Source organism: Ambystoma mexicanum, chromosome 6p (assembly GCF_040938575.1).
Source record: "Ambystoma mexicanum isolate Mex_15411 chromosome 6p, UKY_AmexF1_1, whole genome shotgun sequence".
Classification (NCBI taxonomy): Eukaryota; Metazoa; Chordata; class Amphibia; order Caudata; family Ambystomatidae; genus Ambystoma; species Ambystoma mexicanum.
This window is the reverse complement of record NC_090935.1, coordinates 1201707026-1201723241: the sequence shown is the minus strand read 5'-3', so window position 1 is coordinate 1201723241 and position 16216 is coordinate 1201707026. Positions and strand designations below refer to the sequence as shown.

Here is a 16216-nt window from a genome sequence, read left to right as displayed (position 1 = left end):
ACCTTCTTTTGAGGAGATGAATTACAAACAACCTCCCCTGGTACCCTGATAGGTATTGCCTGATGATTATTTTTTTAACAAGATGTTAGAACTTCCCTTTGAGAAGTTGACTGGGTTGCATCCCATCTATAGCCTGACGAAGACCCTGAGTGTAGCCCTTCTCTTGGCGACGATTCCAGTTTTTGTGGAGCGGTTTGCGTGCAGTCAATGCCTTGGTCCTTAAGTTCTGTCTGCTCATTTCTGTCTGATTTGCGACGTGTTAATTTGAATCCTTGTTTGTACATCATGTCTGATGCCTTTGCCACCAGAGTGTCCACTCCATTAGATGTAGTGTAGAGGAAACGGGAGGCTTTTTGCCCTTCGTGGGATGGTTCCACTGCCTTGAAGTCTTCTGATTTAATTTCTCATAAAGCTGAGATACTATGAATCGGGTTCATCACTGTGCATCTATTTAGCATAAAGTATTTTGGTTGCTTGTACGTTGGCGCAGTTTGAAGGTAGGGGTCAACCTGTGCTTAAGACGCTCTTGGTTAGAAGGCTTCTGCTGTTGATTTTTATAAGAGGATCTCGATTGTACATAATTGTCATGATGTGGTTGCCTGTGCTGATTATGGGTGCTATTGGCATCCTTGTGCGAGACTTCTGCTTGTCTTTGCATGTGGACCCTCAAAGTATATTTGGTCACTGTCCGTCGAGGTATTGGATCTGGCAGAGGTCCGTGTTGTGTTCGATCTTCTTTTTTCTTGTTGGGTTGAGCCCCTGAGTTATTTTGCAAATCTTTGTAGCGGTCACTCAAAGAACAGAAGCTTGAAAGATCTCGGATGACAGTTTGGAGCAAGGGCGTGTCACTAGGAGAGTGGTGGGCAGCAGCGTCATGCTGGGTGTCATTGCTGGCATCCAGATGTTGGCTTAGGTCCATCAACTGCTTATGGTTGAGAAAGTCGCTTATTGACTTGGGAGAATGAGGATTGAGTTTGGATAGTTTCTGTTGCCTTTAAAGGTTCTTTTGGATCTGTGGCTTCCGCAACAGGCGTTAGTTTTTTGTGTTAAAGAAAGCCCTCAGATGGTTTTTCGGATTTCTGTGCAGGTGCAAGTGGCTTAAACATAGGGGTCGTTTTGAGGCACACCTGCCGAGAAAAGGCCCGAGTCTTACTGTGCATTGTCAAGATGTTGCTGCTGGCAGCCACAGGAGCCGTTTGTACTACTTTTTTCTCCTGAGTCAGCCTTGCTCCTTTGTTTTCTTTAGTCGAAGGCATGTCATCCAAGCACATCACGTCATTATCCCTAGGTTTACGAGACGTTGATTGAGGTCTGGTTGACAATGAGCTGACAGAGCCCGCAGAGCGAGTGGAAGAGGCTTTTGGTCTTGTTCCGCAATCAGTCTGGAGGGCATCTGCCCAGAGCTTTTCTTGTACGTCTGAGTCCACCGTTGTCTGTTGGCCCAAAGTTGTGTCAATGGAAGTCTCAGAGCAATTGGATTGACACATGTGGGGCATGGTGCCTGGGTCGTTTCTCCGTCTCTCCAGGGCATTGATATAACCTTCCAGATAAATGAGTTTAGAGTTCATCATTGGAAAGATGGATGTATGATCTTTTAGAGAGTCGTTAATGGTCTCATATAACTTGCAAAATGGTGATGGTGCAATGGTCACAGAGGACATGATGGACATGATATCAATTTTCTTGGAAGGAGTGTCTTTCGGGTTGTTATAAAATGCCTCACTTAATCTTCTGTTAGACGGGAATCTTGGTGGTGAAGTTGGCAACCACGGGCGCTGGGTTTGTTGGGAATTGTGATGAGATGGAGCAGACAAGGGAGGTGTATCCACAAGAGCTTCTCGGTCTTGCTCCTTACTTTTAGTTGGCCCTTGGGTGGAGCTAGGAGCAGGTGCCAGAGTAGTGATGGGGACGTTATCAATCTTCCTCTGGCCATGATTTTGGATTGGTAAGGTTAAGGTGTCCTCAGGTCGAGAGTTGCTTTTGTGTGCTAAACCTGTAGGCATTGCAGGCAGTCCTCCAGAGACGGCCTGTGCGTGTGATGTAGGGCTTCCAGGTGAATGCGAGCTGGCTTGGGCAATAGGATGCGACAATGAGTCCGAAAGAGAGAGCTCTGGATGTGGGACCAGTGTTGAATTTGAAGGTGTTAACTGGACTATACCCCCCTGTTTCTCGGAGGTAGTAGATGATTCAATGGCATGAAGTTAGAAGCAACTCTTCCTTGCTCTTTTGCAGTTGGTATCGGAACTTGGCCCGAAGTGCTAGGTTCACTCGTTGAGTGAGGTATTGTCGGAGTGATCAAGGGTTCAAGAAGTGCTTCCAATAGGTCTGCATCTGAAATTTCACCTAGCCCACTTTGTTTTCTTTTAGCTTGCCTTTGAAAAAGATGTTTCAGAGATCTCTAGGAGCATGCTTGTAGATGGGTTTGGCGGGGGACCCTTTTTATTAGGCTTTTTTATAGATGATCTCTTGTTTGCAGTTGGGAGATCAAACTTTTTAGTAATCAGATGGAAAGGAATGCCATGCGATTGACGAGTTGGAGGGCCTCGCCAGGCTCCCTCTTTCATTTCTTCATTCGGAATATGGAGGATTTCTAGGTTCTCTGAGTATGCTAGAGGTTAATAAATGGCTGGATTGTGGCCATGTGGCAAAGTGTCATCCTCCGGGACCTCCTCAGGGTCCGGACCTTGGCTTGAGCCAGTGTGTGTAGTCAAAACTGGCTCGCCAGGTTGTATGGCAGGTGTAGATGCCGGTGGATCGTGGATCTGGGCACTTATGATCTTCGTTGGCTGCCAGGTGGCGCTGTGGGGCGGCCACACGGGCTTCCAGCAAGGTTAAGTTTGTGGCCGCCCCGCACTCGCTGGTTTGAACGTCAGTGATCGGTTTGCTGGGAGCTACAGACCAAGTCAGCTCCTCTGCCGACTCTCGCCCCTCCAAGGCAATGGGTTGAATGCCTGCTTTGCCCGCCCACGGCCCCCCCTTCCCCTGGCATGGGTGCCCCCCCCCCTCCTTCGAGGGACGGCTCCTCCTAGGTCTCCTGGGTGCCTTGTGCACTCTGGCGTCTCTCCAGGGGCCCCCACGGCAAGTCTGCCGTTTCATCCTAAGTGCAGGTGGCACCAGCTGGCAATGTGAGTCCAGACGTGGGCTGAAACCAGCCTGTTGGGAGTTGTTTGTGTTAAAGCAGATGTGTTGTTTGTTTAGCAATCAGCGCCCTTTTAGTAGGCAGATTCTGCAACGTGCCTCCTGGCCGCTTTAGGGCACCTGAAGCAGTTAAAGTGCCAGCTTGGGGTGTGGTAGGCTTGTTTATGGAAGGTGGGACTTCAGAAGCGTTTAGGTAGACGTTGTCCGAGCGAGAGCTTTGCAGCCTGTGTGGCTCCTCATCAAGGCAAGATGTATTAAGTTGGGAGTCCTGGGGTTTGCCGCCATCCTCCCCAACCGCCATTAGACTGCCACAGACTGCCCACTCTCACTCCGCTTCACTGCAGACAGTAGACTTTGTAGAAAAAGCCGCCAAACAATAGTCACAGTGGAAAGACTGAAGGACTGAGAGGGACTGCCACAGACTGCCCAGTCTCACACCACCGCATCTTTTATCTTGCATCTATTCTCCTGCCCCCCCCACTTGATGGTGATGATGGGTTATTTATAATGCTCTTAATAACCAGAGGTTTCTAAGCATGGACCCAGGGATTGAACCTGTGAAGCTCTGTGCCGTCTTGCTTCCAAGGCTGCCGCTGAGCTATCCTCCCGACCCAAGCTTCCCTCTTGTTCCTGTCCCCACCCTATTTTGCTCCTGTCCTTACCTGCACACTAATTTATTCTGGTCCAACTCCCTCCTCTTTTGCCCTCAGGAAACCATCTTTCTCCCCCCCCCCCCCCCCCGCTCACCTTTTGTTGCACTACGTGTACTCCTGCTACCATCTTTGTGGTACTTTGCTGTTAATACATTTCAAAGACTTCTAAAGGCCTCTCAGCAATCTGGATATTTTTTTAGAAGGATCCTCTGGTAGAAGAAAAAAATAATTAGATTTTGGTTTTGCTAAAAAGAAAGGTTTGCTGTGTATGTTAAAGACTACAATGTTTTTGCAAAGCATTGACGAGCATATCGTTGTTTCATTTGTTTGCTTACCATATTTAAGGTTTGGCCTCTTTGAAGCGATGTCTGCTATAGAAATGATGGATCCCAAAATGGATGCTGGTATGATTGGAAACCAAGTCAATCGCAAGGTTCTCAATTTTGATCAGGCAATTCAGGTGCGTCTTTTCTTTTTATTACCTTATGCCAGGTTATAGATTTTTCTATGAGCATCAATTAACTTTTATGTGAAAAAAAAAATTACCTACTGGTTCTGATTTCTGAGAAATGTTTTCTGGATCCAGAATTGGGCTGTTATGGAAAGAATTCTGTTTTCAAATGTGTCAAGTACCTGACCTCGCTGTTGCTGAGTACCTGCTCTCTGTCAACTGTCTTGGTGGCTTTGAGTCCAGACTCAAGTTTTCCTGGATGGTCCGGAGATCACAAACGTAGCAAGTGTGGAGATACAATTGATATAGAGCGCTCCCTGTGGACGTACACAGTATACACCCTCGGAGACTAGCACTCTGCACCACGTGACTGCTCCCTGGAATAATGTGATACAGCAAAAAGCACTGTGCCAGGGAGGTTGGCTGCTGTTGGAGAAGGTGGACGTGGAGCCAATAGCAGACAGCTAGTTGGGAATAGGCATAGGCGCAGAACAGGAGGCTGGCAACAAGATATAACTAAGGTGCTTTAGTGAACCAGATTCTGGCAACAGGACTACGGCTGATAAAGTGTGCATATCAGGCCAGGGGAGACGGAGACAAGCCTATTAAGAAGGGCAGAGAGATGGGGAACAAGGAACGGGAGGCAGGAAGGTGAGATGGAAGCAGGCAGGAGAAAAACTAGCAAAATAGTGGTCAGGAAGGATCCAAAGAATGGCAGCCTGTGGCAGAGTAACATGGATATATAGAGCGTGTTAAGATGTGTCCATGTCCAAGCGAGCAGGTTTTAAATCCCCTCATGCTAGAAGAAAGGAGCTGGTTGCCTCCGGAGTCATTGGTGCAGCAATAGATGCCAGCTAAAATGCGCATGCGCAGGAGCGTGGTGCCTACTCTCGTGCCTGCGCAGGTCCAGCATAATGGCTGCTCTCATGGCGAGTTCCCTCTGCGTTCTTAGCTATGCCAAGGCCTGCACTGCTGCCGAGGCCGCACCCAGCTCACCAGTACCCCGTAGCCACAATCGCCAGTGGGGATATAGCCTCCCGCTAAGCAACCACAGGGCGTGGCAGTGATGATGTGGCATTACAAAGTTCTGTTATTTGGACATGAAAAAACCTACTAATGGGGGAAGGGTTTTTACCAACATGCAATACAATAGCTGTACAATGGGCATCAAGTAGGGAAATCTCTGAGCATCCGGTAAACATCAGGACTGTCTGATGTGCTGCTTGCTGTCTTTAACAGCTCAGTGCATAGCACAACAGACTGTGTAGAGAAATGAACAGTGAGTGACAAAATCAAGGATGCTGTTTCAGAATGTCCTGTGTGGTAAATCCAAAAACCAAGTATGCTTTTTCTCAGGAACATCTGCTACTGTTTTAGGAAGATGGGGTTGGTACTTTGAATAGACACTTTACACTGGAATAATAGAAACTCTGGCGAAGTGGGGGGGAAAAAAGGCCAAACGGGCAGAAAAGTAGCAGTGATTTTCTAAGGTTACGCCACACCAAAATTCTAAAAGTACAAATACACTGTTAATAAGTGTAACTCTCTGGTATAACCTTTTGTCAGGCATAATTTTTCCCAGGCCTCAAATCTAACTCCTAGATATATCGGCCTTCATGATTTTGTGTTTGTTCTGTGATATCCCAAAGCAGGTAGGATGTCTCTGAATTCAAAGCAACTCTTTATAAGGTAACGGATGGTTTAAAGGCATAGTTTACTTTTGATAACGCACAAAATGGAAGGTCCACACAATATATCTGTTTTTATTCTTTATCATAAAGTGTGTGAAGTAATCATTGCAAACATTACAAGTAAGTAAAGTTACTTTTCAGATTATGGCAAAACAAAAGAAGTGACCAGTGTCTCATAGAAATGTTCAAATAGTCCACAAAGTCCAACTGGTCTTTTAAAGGGATGGTCTAGTAAAAAAATTTATTTAAAAAATAGATAGGCCACATAAAAAAAAATACTAGCATCCTCCGTTTTAAAACTTCCTATGTAAAATTTTGAGCTATTCAAGCTCAAAATTCGAAAAAGCAAGCACAGGGGCGCAGCCATTTTGTGAAATGGAGGCCCTCCTGTGCTGGCTTTTGCTTTTGCGGCACTAATGAAGGAAAAGCCAGCCAGCTGTAGTAAACAAAGTCTACCGCTGGGTGGCTTTCCCTTCATTAGTGCCGGGACTTGGAGGACGCGGACCGGAGACCAGAGCAGGAAAGCTGCAGCTGAATCTCGTTAAGTGCTATTTCTTTTTTTTACAAAAAATAAGCACTAGCTGCGGTTTTTTTCTAAGTTTTCCGGGCTGGAGTGTGACGTCCCAGTTTATGGGAGCGCGCATGCGCGGGCCTCGTTGTGACCCGCGCATGCGCCGTAGAAATAAACTGCGGCAGTTGCAGCCGGGACGCGCAGCGAGCAACATCGCGTCCCATGTCCTCATTGTGCGAATACGTGTGCGTGTGCCTGCAAGGGCCGTGGGGCCACACACAACAACTGGCGACGAGGCGGGATTGCCGCCACAGCGTTCGCCCAACACACGTGAGCATACGATCCGCATCAGTACGCGATGGCACGACGCGGACCTAGCGTGAACGTTCTTTTCTCCTCAGAGCAGGAGCGGCCTGAAAAGGTGCTCGTGCGCTGCTAACCAGGGAAGAAAAATCAATTTTTGGAACATTTGACTGTCCCCAACAACCTGGGGACAATCTGGAAATACAGATACAAAGGGAAGAGGCGACAGACAACAGCCGGAGGTAAGTTTAGCCCTACCCCAGCCAGGTTTGCGGCCTCTAACACGCCCAGAGGTGCATGTGCGACCTGTGAAGATGGCCAGTAGCGACGAAGAAACAGAAGTAGCGACAAGAGCGGTGAGGACACAACCGGGGTCGCTGTTACCAATGCAGGAGTTTGATACGTCGGGACCCCCGTCCAAACTAGGTCCCAGCTGGCTACTATGGGTAAAGAAGCTCGAGATGTACTTCACAGCGACCGGAACCACCAACGATGATGCAAAAAGGGCGACCCTTCTGTATTCGGCCGGGCTGGACGTAATGCGCATCTATGAATCTCTCACCCTGCCAGTGGTCACTTACACCACTGTCAAAACTGCGCTAGAAAACCACTTCATTCCACAATCGAATGTCGACTATGAAAGATTTTTGTTCTGCAGAGAGAAGCAAAGGGAGGAAGAATCCCTCGATCAATTCTGTGCCAGACTGCGGCTGATGGCCAGCACATGTCGCTGGGACAACGAGGAGTTGATAAGAAACCAGGTCCTCCAGGGCTGCAGCTCAGGTAAATTGCAGCGACAAGTGCTGAGGGAACCGGGGTGGGCACTATAGCAGATACTAGACAGTGGCCGGACGTACGAGCTGGCAGAGTCCAGGGGAGCGAGCATGGACGCAGCGGTTAGGCCAAGCACGCGGGAAGAAGCTTTTGCCATGAACAAACGGACCAAGATGAAGGATAAGTGGGTCCCGAAGACAACTGAGAACCGACATCCTGCGGCGCCCGGATCACTCTGCCAAGACTCTGGATACGACCTGCCACATGTAGAGGAATGTCCTGCTAAATCAAGATCCTGTGGACGGTGCAATGGACCGGGGCACTATGCCCGCATGTGCCGCGCCCCCGCTCCGGTGCCTACACAGAGAGCCCCCGCGAGAGCACGGGGCAGCGGTTTCAGAAGGCATCGCAGCTCTCGAACAAGAGATACATAGGTTGCAACTTGCAGAGGAAGAAGAAGAAGAGGAGGAGGATGACGAGGAAGAAGTATTCTTCATTTCAAACATTGCTGCAGGAAACAAACGGAAGAGACAACCCAAGTGTGTGGTGAACATATTGGGTGTGCCGACGCAGATCCTCATCGACACCGGAGCATCTGTATGCGTGTTGGCGGAGGAACACTATCAAAGACTCCCAGGCCCCCCGGCACTGGACAAATCCATGGCGAAGATATTCACTTTTGGAGGAGACACCCCGCTGCCACTCAAGGGTGTGTTCGTGTCATCGGTATCGAGAGGGGATAACACCATCAAGGCAAGGTTCTTTGTCACGGACGTTAGCCCTCACTCGCTACTCAGCTGCGCTGCATCGGAGGCCCTCAATTTGGTTCATTTTGCTTATGGTGTTTACCAGGTTGACATTGAAACGCTGCTGGACAAGTTCTCAGGCATCTTCGAGGGAATAGGGAAGCTGAAGGCACCACCGGTGCGCCTACATATCGATGAATCCATCAGACCGACAGCCCTTAAGCACCGAAGGATACCATTCCACCTCAGGGAGAAGGTAGAGGAAGAGCTCTGATCACTCGTTAGCATGGACATTATTGAGAGAGTGGAGGGACCGACACCCTGGGTATCACCGATTGTGGTGGCTCCCAAGCCGAAACAGCCAGGTGCGGTGAGAATTTGCGTAGATATGCGCCTTCCAAACGCCGCAATAAAGAGGGAAAGGCACATTACTCCAACTCTAGATGACATAATTGGAGAGCTACAAGGGGCAAGAGCATTTTCGAAACTGGACCTACGGGCAGGCTACCACCAGCTTGAGCTGCACCCGGACTCCAGATTCATAACGACCTTCACGACGCATGACGGTCTATATCAATTTAAACGCCTGAGCTTCGGAGTGTCGTCGGCTGCCGAGGTATTTCAGAACACCATCAGGGGGGTGTTGGCAGGCCTAAAAGGCGTATTGAACATGAGCGACGACATATAAGTATTCGCGGATTCGGAAAGGGAGCACATGAAGAGACTGGAGAGCACGCTCCAGAGACTGAAGAACTTAGGGCTCACCCTACATCGACAGAAGTGCAAATTTTTCAAAGACCGCATAGGCTTCTTCGGCTTCATCTTCCACGCGGCCGGTGTGTCACCTGACCCAGCCAAAGTCAAGGACATTAAGGAAGCCGCCCCCCCACAGTCCCCCACGGAAGTACGGAGTTTCCTGGGGATGGTAACCTACTGCGGGTGTTTCATCAAAGGGCTGGCGTTGCTGGCAGAACCACTCAGGGTGCTAACAAGGAACGACGCAGTGTGGAAATGGGGTGCCAGTGAACAAGAAGCTTTTCATGCCCTGAAGAACGCCCTGTCCGATGGGGACACCATGGCATACTTCAACCCCAAGGTGGAATCGGAGGTGGTGGTCGATGCAAGTCCGGTGGGAGTAGGGGCTGTGCTGTTGCAACCCGATGAACGCGGGGACATGCGTCCCATCGCCTACGCAAGTAAGGCCCTCTCAAGCACGGAAATGAGATACTCGCAAATCGAACGGGAGGCGTTGGCCATCCAGTGGGGCTGTCGCCATTTCCGTTTGTACATCTTGGGCAAACCCGTCGTGGTGGTGACTGACCACAAGCCGTTACTGCCCATACTTGCAGGCGTGTCATCCAAGCCGCCCCCCGGGATCGAAAGGTGGATGCTGGCCCTGATGGAGTACAGTGTGCGACTGATTTATCGACCAGGAACAAACAGCCCGGCCGACTATTTGTCGCGCCACCCCAACAAAGAAAACACCGTCACTGACATCGGGGCGAATGAATGCCATGGGCTGCTGTGTCAAGTGGTGGAAGGGTCCCTTCCAATGGCACTATCAAGAATCTCAATAGCGACGGAATCCTCCAACGACGAGGTTTTTAGCATCATCAAAGCCGCAGTGAGGAGCGGTGATTGGAGGGAGGTGCTACGCAACAATTCGCGCCGACAAGAGGAGGCCCAGAGAGACCTCCAGGCACTCTGGAAAGTAAGGGATGAACTCTCCGTCTCTGACGATGGCCTGATACTCAGGGGGCGGCAAATCGTCATTACACGGGCACTGAGGACAAGGGTGCTCGAAACTGTCCCACATAGGTCATCAGGGTGTCGTCAAAACGAAGGCACGGCTAAGACCCAAAGTCTGGTTCCCGGACTTGGAGGGGAGAGTGGAGAGCTTCGTGAGGAGATGTGTGGCTTGCCAGGCGGCGACCCCAGGAGAGAGAGCCCCACCGATAAGATCGATGGAGCGCAGCAACAAGCCATGGGGGACTGTTCACATGGACTTTGGGTCGACTGGTCGTGGCATGTACTTTCTGGTAGCAGTCGACCAATGGTCCAGATACCCCGAGGTGGAAGTGGTGGAGTCAACGGCGACTGAGTTTGCGACGAAGGCGTTGGTCAAAATGTTCGCCACACACGGATTCCCGGACCTACTGTGCTCAGACAACGGGCCGCCGTTCACAGGCAGCCAGTTCGCGACATACCTCCGAGAAAGGGGGATCCAGCATCGCAGAGTGCCCTCACTGTGGCCGAGAGCCAACGGTGAGGCCGAAACAATGATGTGGACCCTCAACAAGGTTCTAAGAATTTCCGCCTGTGGCGGTGAGGACCTGGAGAGAAAATTAGTGGAATTTCTACGAGAGTATCGCACGACACCCCACCAGTCCACGAGAGTGGCTCCCGCCGAAGCACTGTTCGGACGATGCCCGAGGGGAATGATACCGGAAGAGGAGGGCTGTCTGCCAGGAATGATCGATAACGAGGGCGTCCAGGAAGAACGGGCCAGGCGCAACAACCAAGAAAGCGAACGGAGGGGTCTGAAGGAAAGAGAGGTGCGAGTAGGGGACACGGTGCTGGTCAGAAACCGGCACCCCGAAGGGAAGTTGTCCTTACCATTTGAGCCGCGCCCGTGGAAGGTAACGCATGTGAAAGGCACGATGGTGACGGCGGCCTGTGACCGAGGAACAGTCACGCACAACATATCCTTCTTCAAAAGACTCGAGGCGCCCGCTGAGAACAGGGCTCCGGAGGAATCCGTGGGTCGGGAGGTGCCACCTGGAGATCAGGAGGGTGAACAAGCCAGGACCTCCACAGACTCTGAATCGGGGTGTGCCACCCCGCCCACCACCTCGTCGAGGTACCCGGTCCGCCGTGAGCGGAGGCTACCAGGGCATCTCAAGGACTACGTGACTAAGCCCAGAAGGCGAGGTGAGACTTAAAGTTGTCAATGCGACCGCCCATATGGTCACTAGTTGCGCAGGGGTGTGCTCACCCCGAAGGTTTACACTGTTTTGGGTTAAAGTTAAAAAAGGGATGTGACGTCCCAATTTATGGGAGCGCGCATGCGCAGGCCTCATTGTGACCCGCGCATGCGCCGTAGAAATAAACTGCGTCCGTGCGGCAGTTGCCGCCGGGACGCGCAGCGAGCAACATCGCGTCCCGTGTCCTCATTGTGCGAATGCGTGTGCCTGCAAGGGCCGTGGGGCCACACACAACATGGAGGAGCCCGGAAAACTTAGAAATAAAACCGCAGCTCTAAAAACGTTGTATTTATGTTTGCGGTCGCTTTTGAAGCGACCGCAAACATAAATAAAACGTTATTGTGCTGGAAAACGCTGCGGTTTTTCTTTCCAAGTTTCTCAGGCTCCTCCGGCTCGGAGGAGCCTGAGAAACTCGGAAAGAAAAACCGCAGCGTTTTCCAACACAACCGCGTGTGTTTCTGCTTGCTGTGGCTATCACTTTGGGTCTCCGGTGCTCCCACGGGAGCACCGGAGACCCAAAGTGAAAGCCACAGCAGGCAGAAACACACGCGGTTATGTTTACATGCCGCGTAGTGTTTCTACCTGCAGCTGATTTCCCATTTGGAATGGGAAAGCAGGTTCAGGCAGACACAACGCGGTTGTTTTCTGCAATGCCGCGTTGTCTGCCTGAATCTGCTTTACCATTTGGGGCGAGAGCCCCAAATGGTAAAGCAGATTCAGGCAGACACAACGCGGTTGTGTTGGAAAACGCTGCGGTTTTTCTTTCCAAGTTTCTCGGGCTCCTCCGAGCCGAAGGAGCCTGAGAAACTTTGAAAGAAAAACCGCAGCGTTTTCCAACACAATAACATTGTATTTATGTTTGCGGTCGCTTCAAAAGCGACCGCAAACATAAATACAACGTTTTTAAAGCTGCAGTTTTATTTCTAGGTTTTCCGGGCTCCTCCAGCCCGGAAAACTTAGAAAAAAACATGCAGCTAGTGCTTATTTTTTGTAAAAAAAAATAAATAGCACTTACCGAAATTCAGCTGCAGCTTTCCTGCTCTGGTCTCCGGTCCGCGTCGTCCGAGTCCCGGCACTAATGAAGGGAAAGCCACCCAGCGGTAGACTTTGTTTACTACAGCTGGCCGGCTTTTCCTTCATTAGTGCCGCAAAAGCAAAAGCCAGCACAGGAGGGCCTCCATTTCACAAAATGGCTGCGCCCCTGTGCTTGCTTTTTCAAATTTTGAGCTTGAATAGCTCAAAATTTTACATAAGAAGTTTTAAAACGGAGGATGCTAGTATTTTTTTTTATGTGGCCTATCTATTTTTTAAATAAAAATGTTTACTAGACCATCCCTTTAATGAGGCTCACAGGCCCCCTTAGCCCCAATAACCCCCAACTACAATGTTAGTCTTTGGCTCAAACGAGGACTGTGGCCCAATGTAAGTCAATGAAATTAAGTACAAGGAATGCATATGGAGACAAAAATGGGAGTCTATAGACCCTGAGAAGGATGAGGGTAACCTAGGCAAGAGGTACTAACACCAAAGGCAACTTGAGACCATGCTCATCTGGAGATTGCAGAAAGGAGTGATGTTGTCCGCACTCAGAGGGGTTGCTGTTCCTGCCTCAATGGCAAGATCACCAACTGAAGATCAGCGCACAAGAGCAGAACAAGACACCTGAGCTTGTCCGGCATCGTATAGGTGAAGTTGCTAATGGGGAGCCCTCCAGTAGACAACAAAAACCTTTCTTCCGATACACTGGCAAGGAGAGAAAGGAAGAAGAAAACACACTGTTTTCTTCAGTTTATCAAATAATAGTGGAATACAGAAAATCAGGAATGATAGTAGGTGTTCAGTTGTGAACATGGAATGCAGGCTTTCGGCAATCCACAAAATGATAAGTCTAGTCGGTAAATAAAGGAAAGCAGCAACGATATACTTGCACACCACCCCAGGAATGCCACGTTACCTGATCTTCTCCCGAATAAGTTACCGGTTGTCCTCAAAACAGAAATGCAAGTGTAGTCCGTAGACAAGGAAACCACCCAGCGCTGCTTTTCACTTAACGTTTAACAGAAGTTCCGTGGGACGCGAGGGCGTGCATGTGGCCATATCGCGTAGCGTGTTGCTTTCTGGAAAGTGTAGTTCTCGTTGCTGCATCCGTGCCGCAACCTCCATGGTAACTGCCAACAGGTGAAGAATGTAAGTGCTTGATTTGGTGGGATGCGTGTCCTGACCATAGCACCCCCCTGCCCCCCCAAGTCTAGAGGCAACCCTGATGTATTGTTGTCCAGGAAGTTCGGGCATGTGGAATGCCGGGTGATTACGCCAGGTGCTGGGTAATACCAACCGATATTCAGCATGGTTGATTTCACCTTCCATGACATATGGCCCAACAAACCGCAGCAACACTTTGCGAGAACCTTGGAGGTGTCGGGTTGACAGCAAGACTTGATCCACCGGTCGGTCAGTAGGGGTGGATTGATGATGGCCATCTGCATGATGCATCATTCGTTCTTGGGCCACCTGCAAATGTCGGATAACAGCTGCCCAGAACTGTTGGATTTGTTAGAGGCGGTCGTGGGTGAGAGCCCTTCCTCAGACATGATCCTAGGATGCTGACCATATAAGTATAAACTTGTTATAGGCAATGTGACCCAAGATTCATGACATTGTAAACTGTCATTCAGTAGAGCCATCAGTTTGGAGATGGTTGGCAGATCAATACCAAGCGTCTACACAGAATAGCTTCATGAGGGCCTTCTAGAAACGTGAAGTGAATTGCGATCCAAGGTGGGATTTCCCTACCTAATTAAAGTATGGATAGTCTCAGTCAATAAGTTCAACTTAAAAGACTCTGTCCAAAACCTATACTTGCCCTCACAACTAAAGCCAAACAATGTGTAGTGATTTCAGTAATCAAAGAAACAGTGTTCAGACTAAAGTTCTGAGCTTCTTCCAGCTCCAGACCGGCTCTTGGCACCCTTCCCCAAGTTCAAGACAAGTTTTTAAAAGGAATAGCCAGAGACTATTTGAAGAAACCTTATTACAAGGAACTGTGCTGAAAAGCATCCCAGGAGAAGGGTGTTATTCTTCTGGCTCTTGTTGTTTTGTCTTTGTGATAGGGCTGGAGTAGCTCAATTTTTGGATGGACGACAGACCGGTTAGTTTGGACTATGCAACTTGTGACTAGCACTTAAGTTTAGTTAGGTTAGGTAGGGAAACTCTTAGTATGGGGAAAATTGGGCATTTTCTTTATCATTTAAATAAAATAATTGTGAACATGGCACATAATCATCTGTCTCCTCCTGACCATAGACTAGGAAACCACCTGATGCTGCTTCCACGGAAAAGACCACAGCAACAAGTTCCAGTGTCTGCAGGGACCTAACCTCAACTGTATGCGACGCCTCTATTAAAAATACAAGAACCAGAAGAATGGGAGAAACAGCGGCAGGGAAAAGGCCTGTAAAAGATCAGATTGGAGCTACGAACCCATTTCTGCATACATTCATACATGAAAAATGACAGACAGCATAAGAAAATTCCAGGAAGAATCCAAGAAAGGTCACTAGCAACAAAACAGAATGTAGGAAAAGACCCTGGCAGCAATGCATAGTTATTGGGTGAGGTAGTGGTTGCTGTGACACGATGGTACGAAGGATCGAATTATGTGAATGGCTGGTGTGAATTATTTTTGTGGTTCTCCGCTGTATTCTATTGGGTGAGGTGATGCGTGTTTTTGGTGTGACTAATTGATTAGGTGCAAGTGAGTGGGCCGTGCCTGCGCGGGTATGGTTGTGTTTCGTTGTGTTGGTGTGTATGACGTTTCTTTGTAGAGAAATGGGAAAGGACAAAAGCTGCTTTGGTTACTATTTTTAAACCCTTGGATCCAGAGAAGATTTCTTTAACAAAGGGATAACAGTTGGGTGCTTCAAGGAATACGAGATGACACCAGGGCGAAAAGAGGTGTTCACAGGTTCAGTCAGCAGATGAACAAACTTGGGCAGAATGTCTTTAACTGTGGCAAGAGGAATAGGATCTGGGGGGGGCAAACTTTGTTTACATACAGCCGTCGAGACATCAATTACATACAGCCGTCGAGACATCAAGAGAAGAGAACATCTGAAATGTAGATCATGAACTAACAGGCAGAGGGGAGCAGAGACGACAGAGAAGAAAGAGCAAAGGGGATAATGTTTGCCCTGATCTTAGCGATTTTGTCCACAAAAAAGGGACAAGGAATCTGAGGTCCTGCGTAGGAGGAACTGGGCCAGATGGGCCTGAAGAAAAACCCTGCACAATTTTAAACAATTCCTCCGAATAGTTGATGGAAGCCTCAATAAGTGAGCCATAGTGGGCCTGGTTAGCACAAATAACAGCCCTATGATACTGGGCAGTAACCTGTGAAAAAGCAATTTTAGCAATAGGAGAGTAAAAGTCTCCATTAGAGCTCGGACTGTCTGCGCCTGGATCTCCTCGGTAAATCATTGCTGAGAAAGGCGAGAGGATGACCTGATCAATTTTAGCGGGGCAAGAGAGTCTGCCACCAGGACTAGTGTGTTGGAAAGTGAACCAAGATTAGGAGGATCTGCTCCAAGATGCTGGGCACAGATAAGTGCAGAAATATCAACCCGAGGGACAGAACCCCACCCACGTCGGGGATAAGCTTGAGAATAAGAAGAATGCTGCAATAGCTTAATGTCCCAAGCAAGCAGGACAATAAGAGGATCCGTCCAAGAACTTTCGAAAGACTGACCTCAGAGCATAGTGAAAAAATGAGGTCCAAGGCATTGGCCAACTTGTCAGTGGGCCCCATACCTCTTTGAACGAGTGAGACTTCCCACGTGGTGGAGATGAAACTTTGAATGTTCACATTACTAAGATCATTAACTTTGTGATTGAAATAACCCAAACTATCTAGGTGCACATGCCTCAGCTGAATGTCTGCAGCACAATCCAGTTAAGAGGAGCTCATTC

At 49.1% G+C, this 16216-nt stretch overlaps 1 protein-coding gene across 3 annotated transcripts in view; it reads left to right on the top strand.

The window, feature by feature from the left end:
- The window catches only part of NAA35 (N-alpha-acetyltransferase 35, NatC auxiliary subunit), a 1572250-nt gene that overhangs the window by 89842 nt on the left and 1466192 nt on the right, over nucleotides 1-16216 (top strand). For all 3 annotated transcript variants that reach the window (XM_069625850.1, XM_069625849.1, XM_069625848.1), the window contains exon 4: nucleotides 4137-4251. In XM_069625850.1, coding sequence (XP_069481951.1) covers nucleotides 4137-4251 — 115 coding nt within the window. The remainder of the gene's footprint in view (nucleotides 1-4136; nucleotides 4252-16216) is intronic.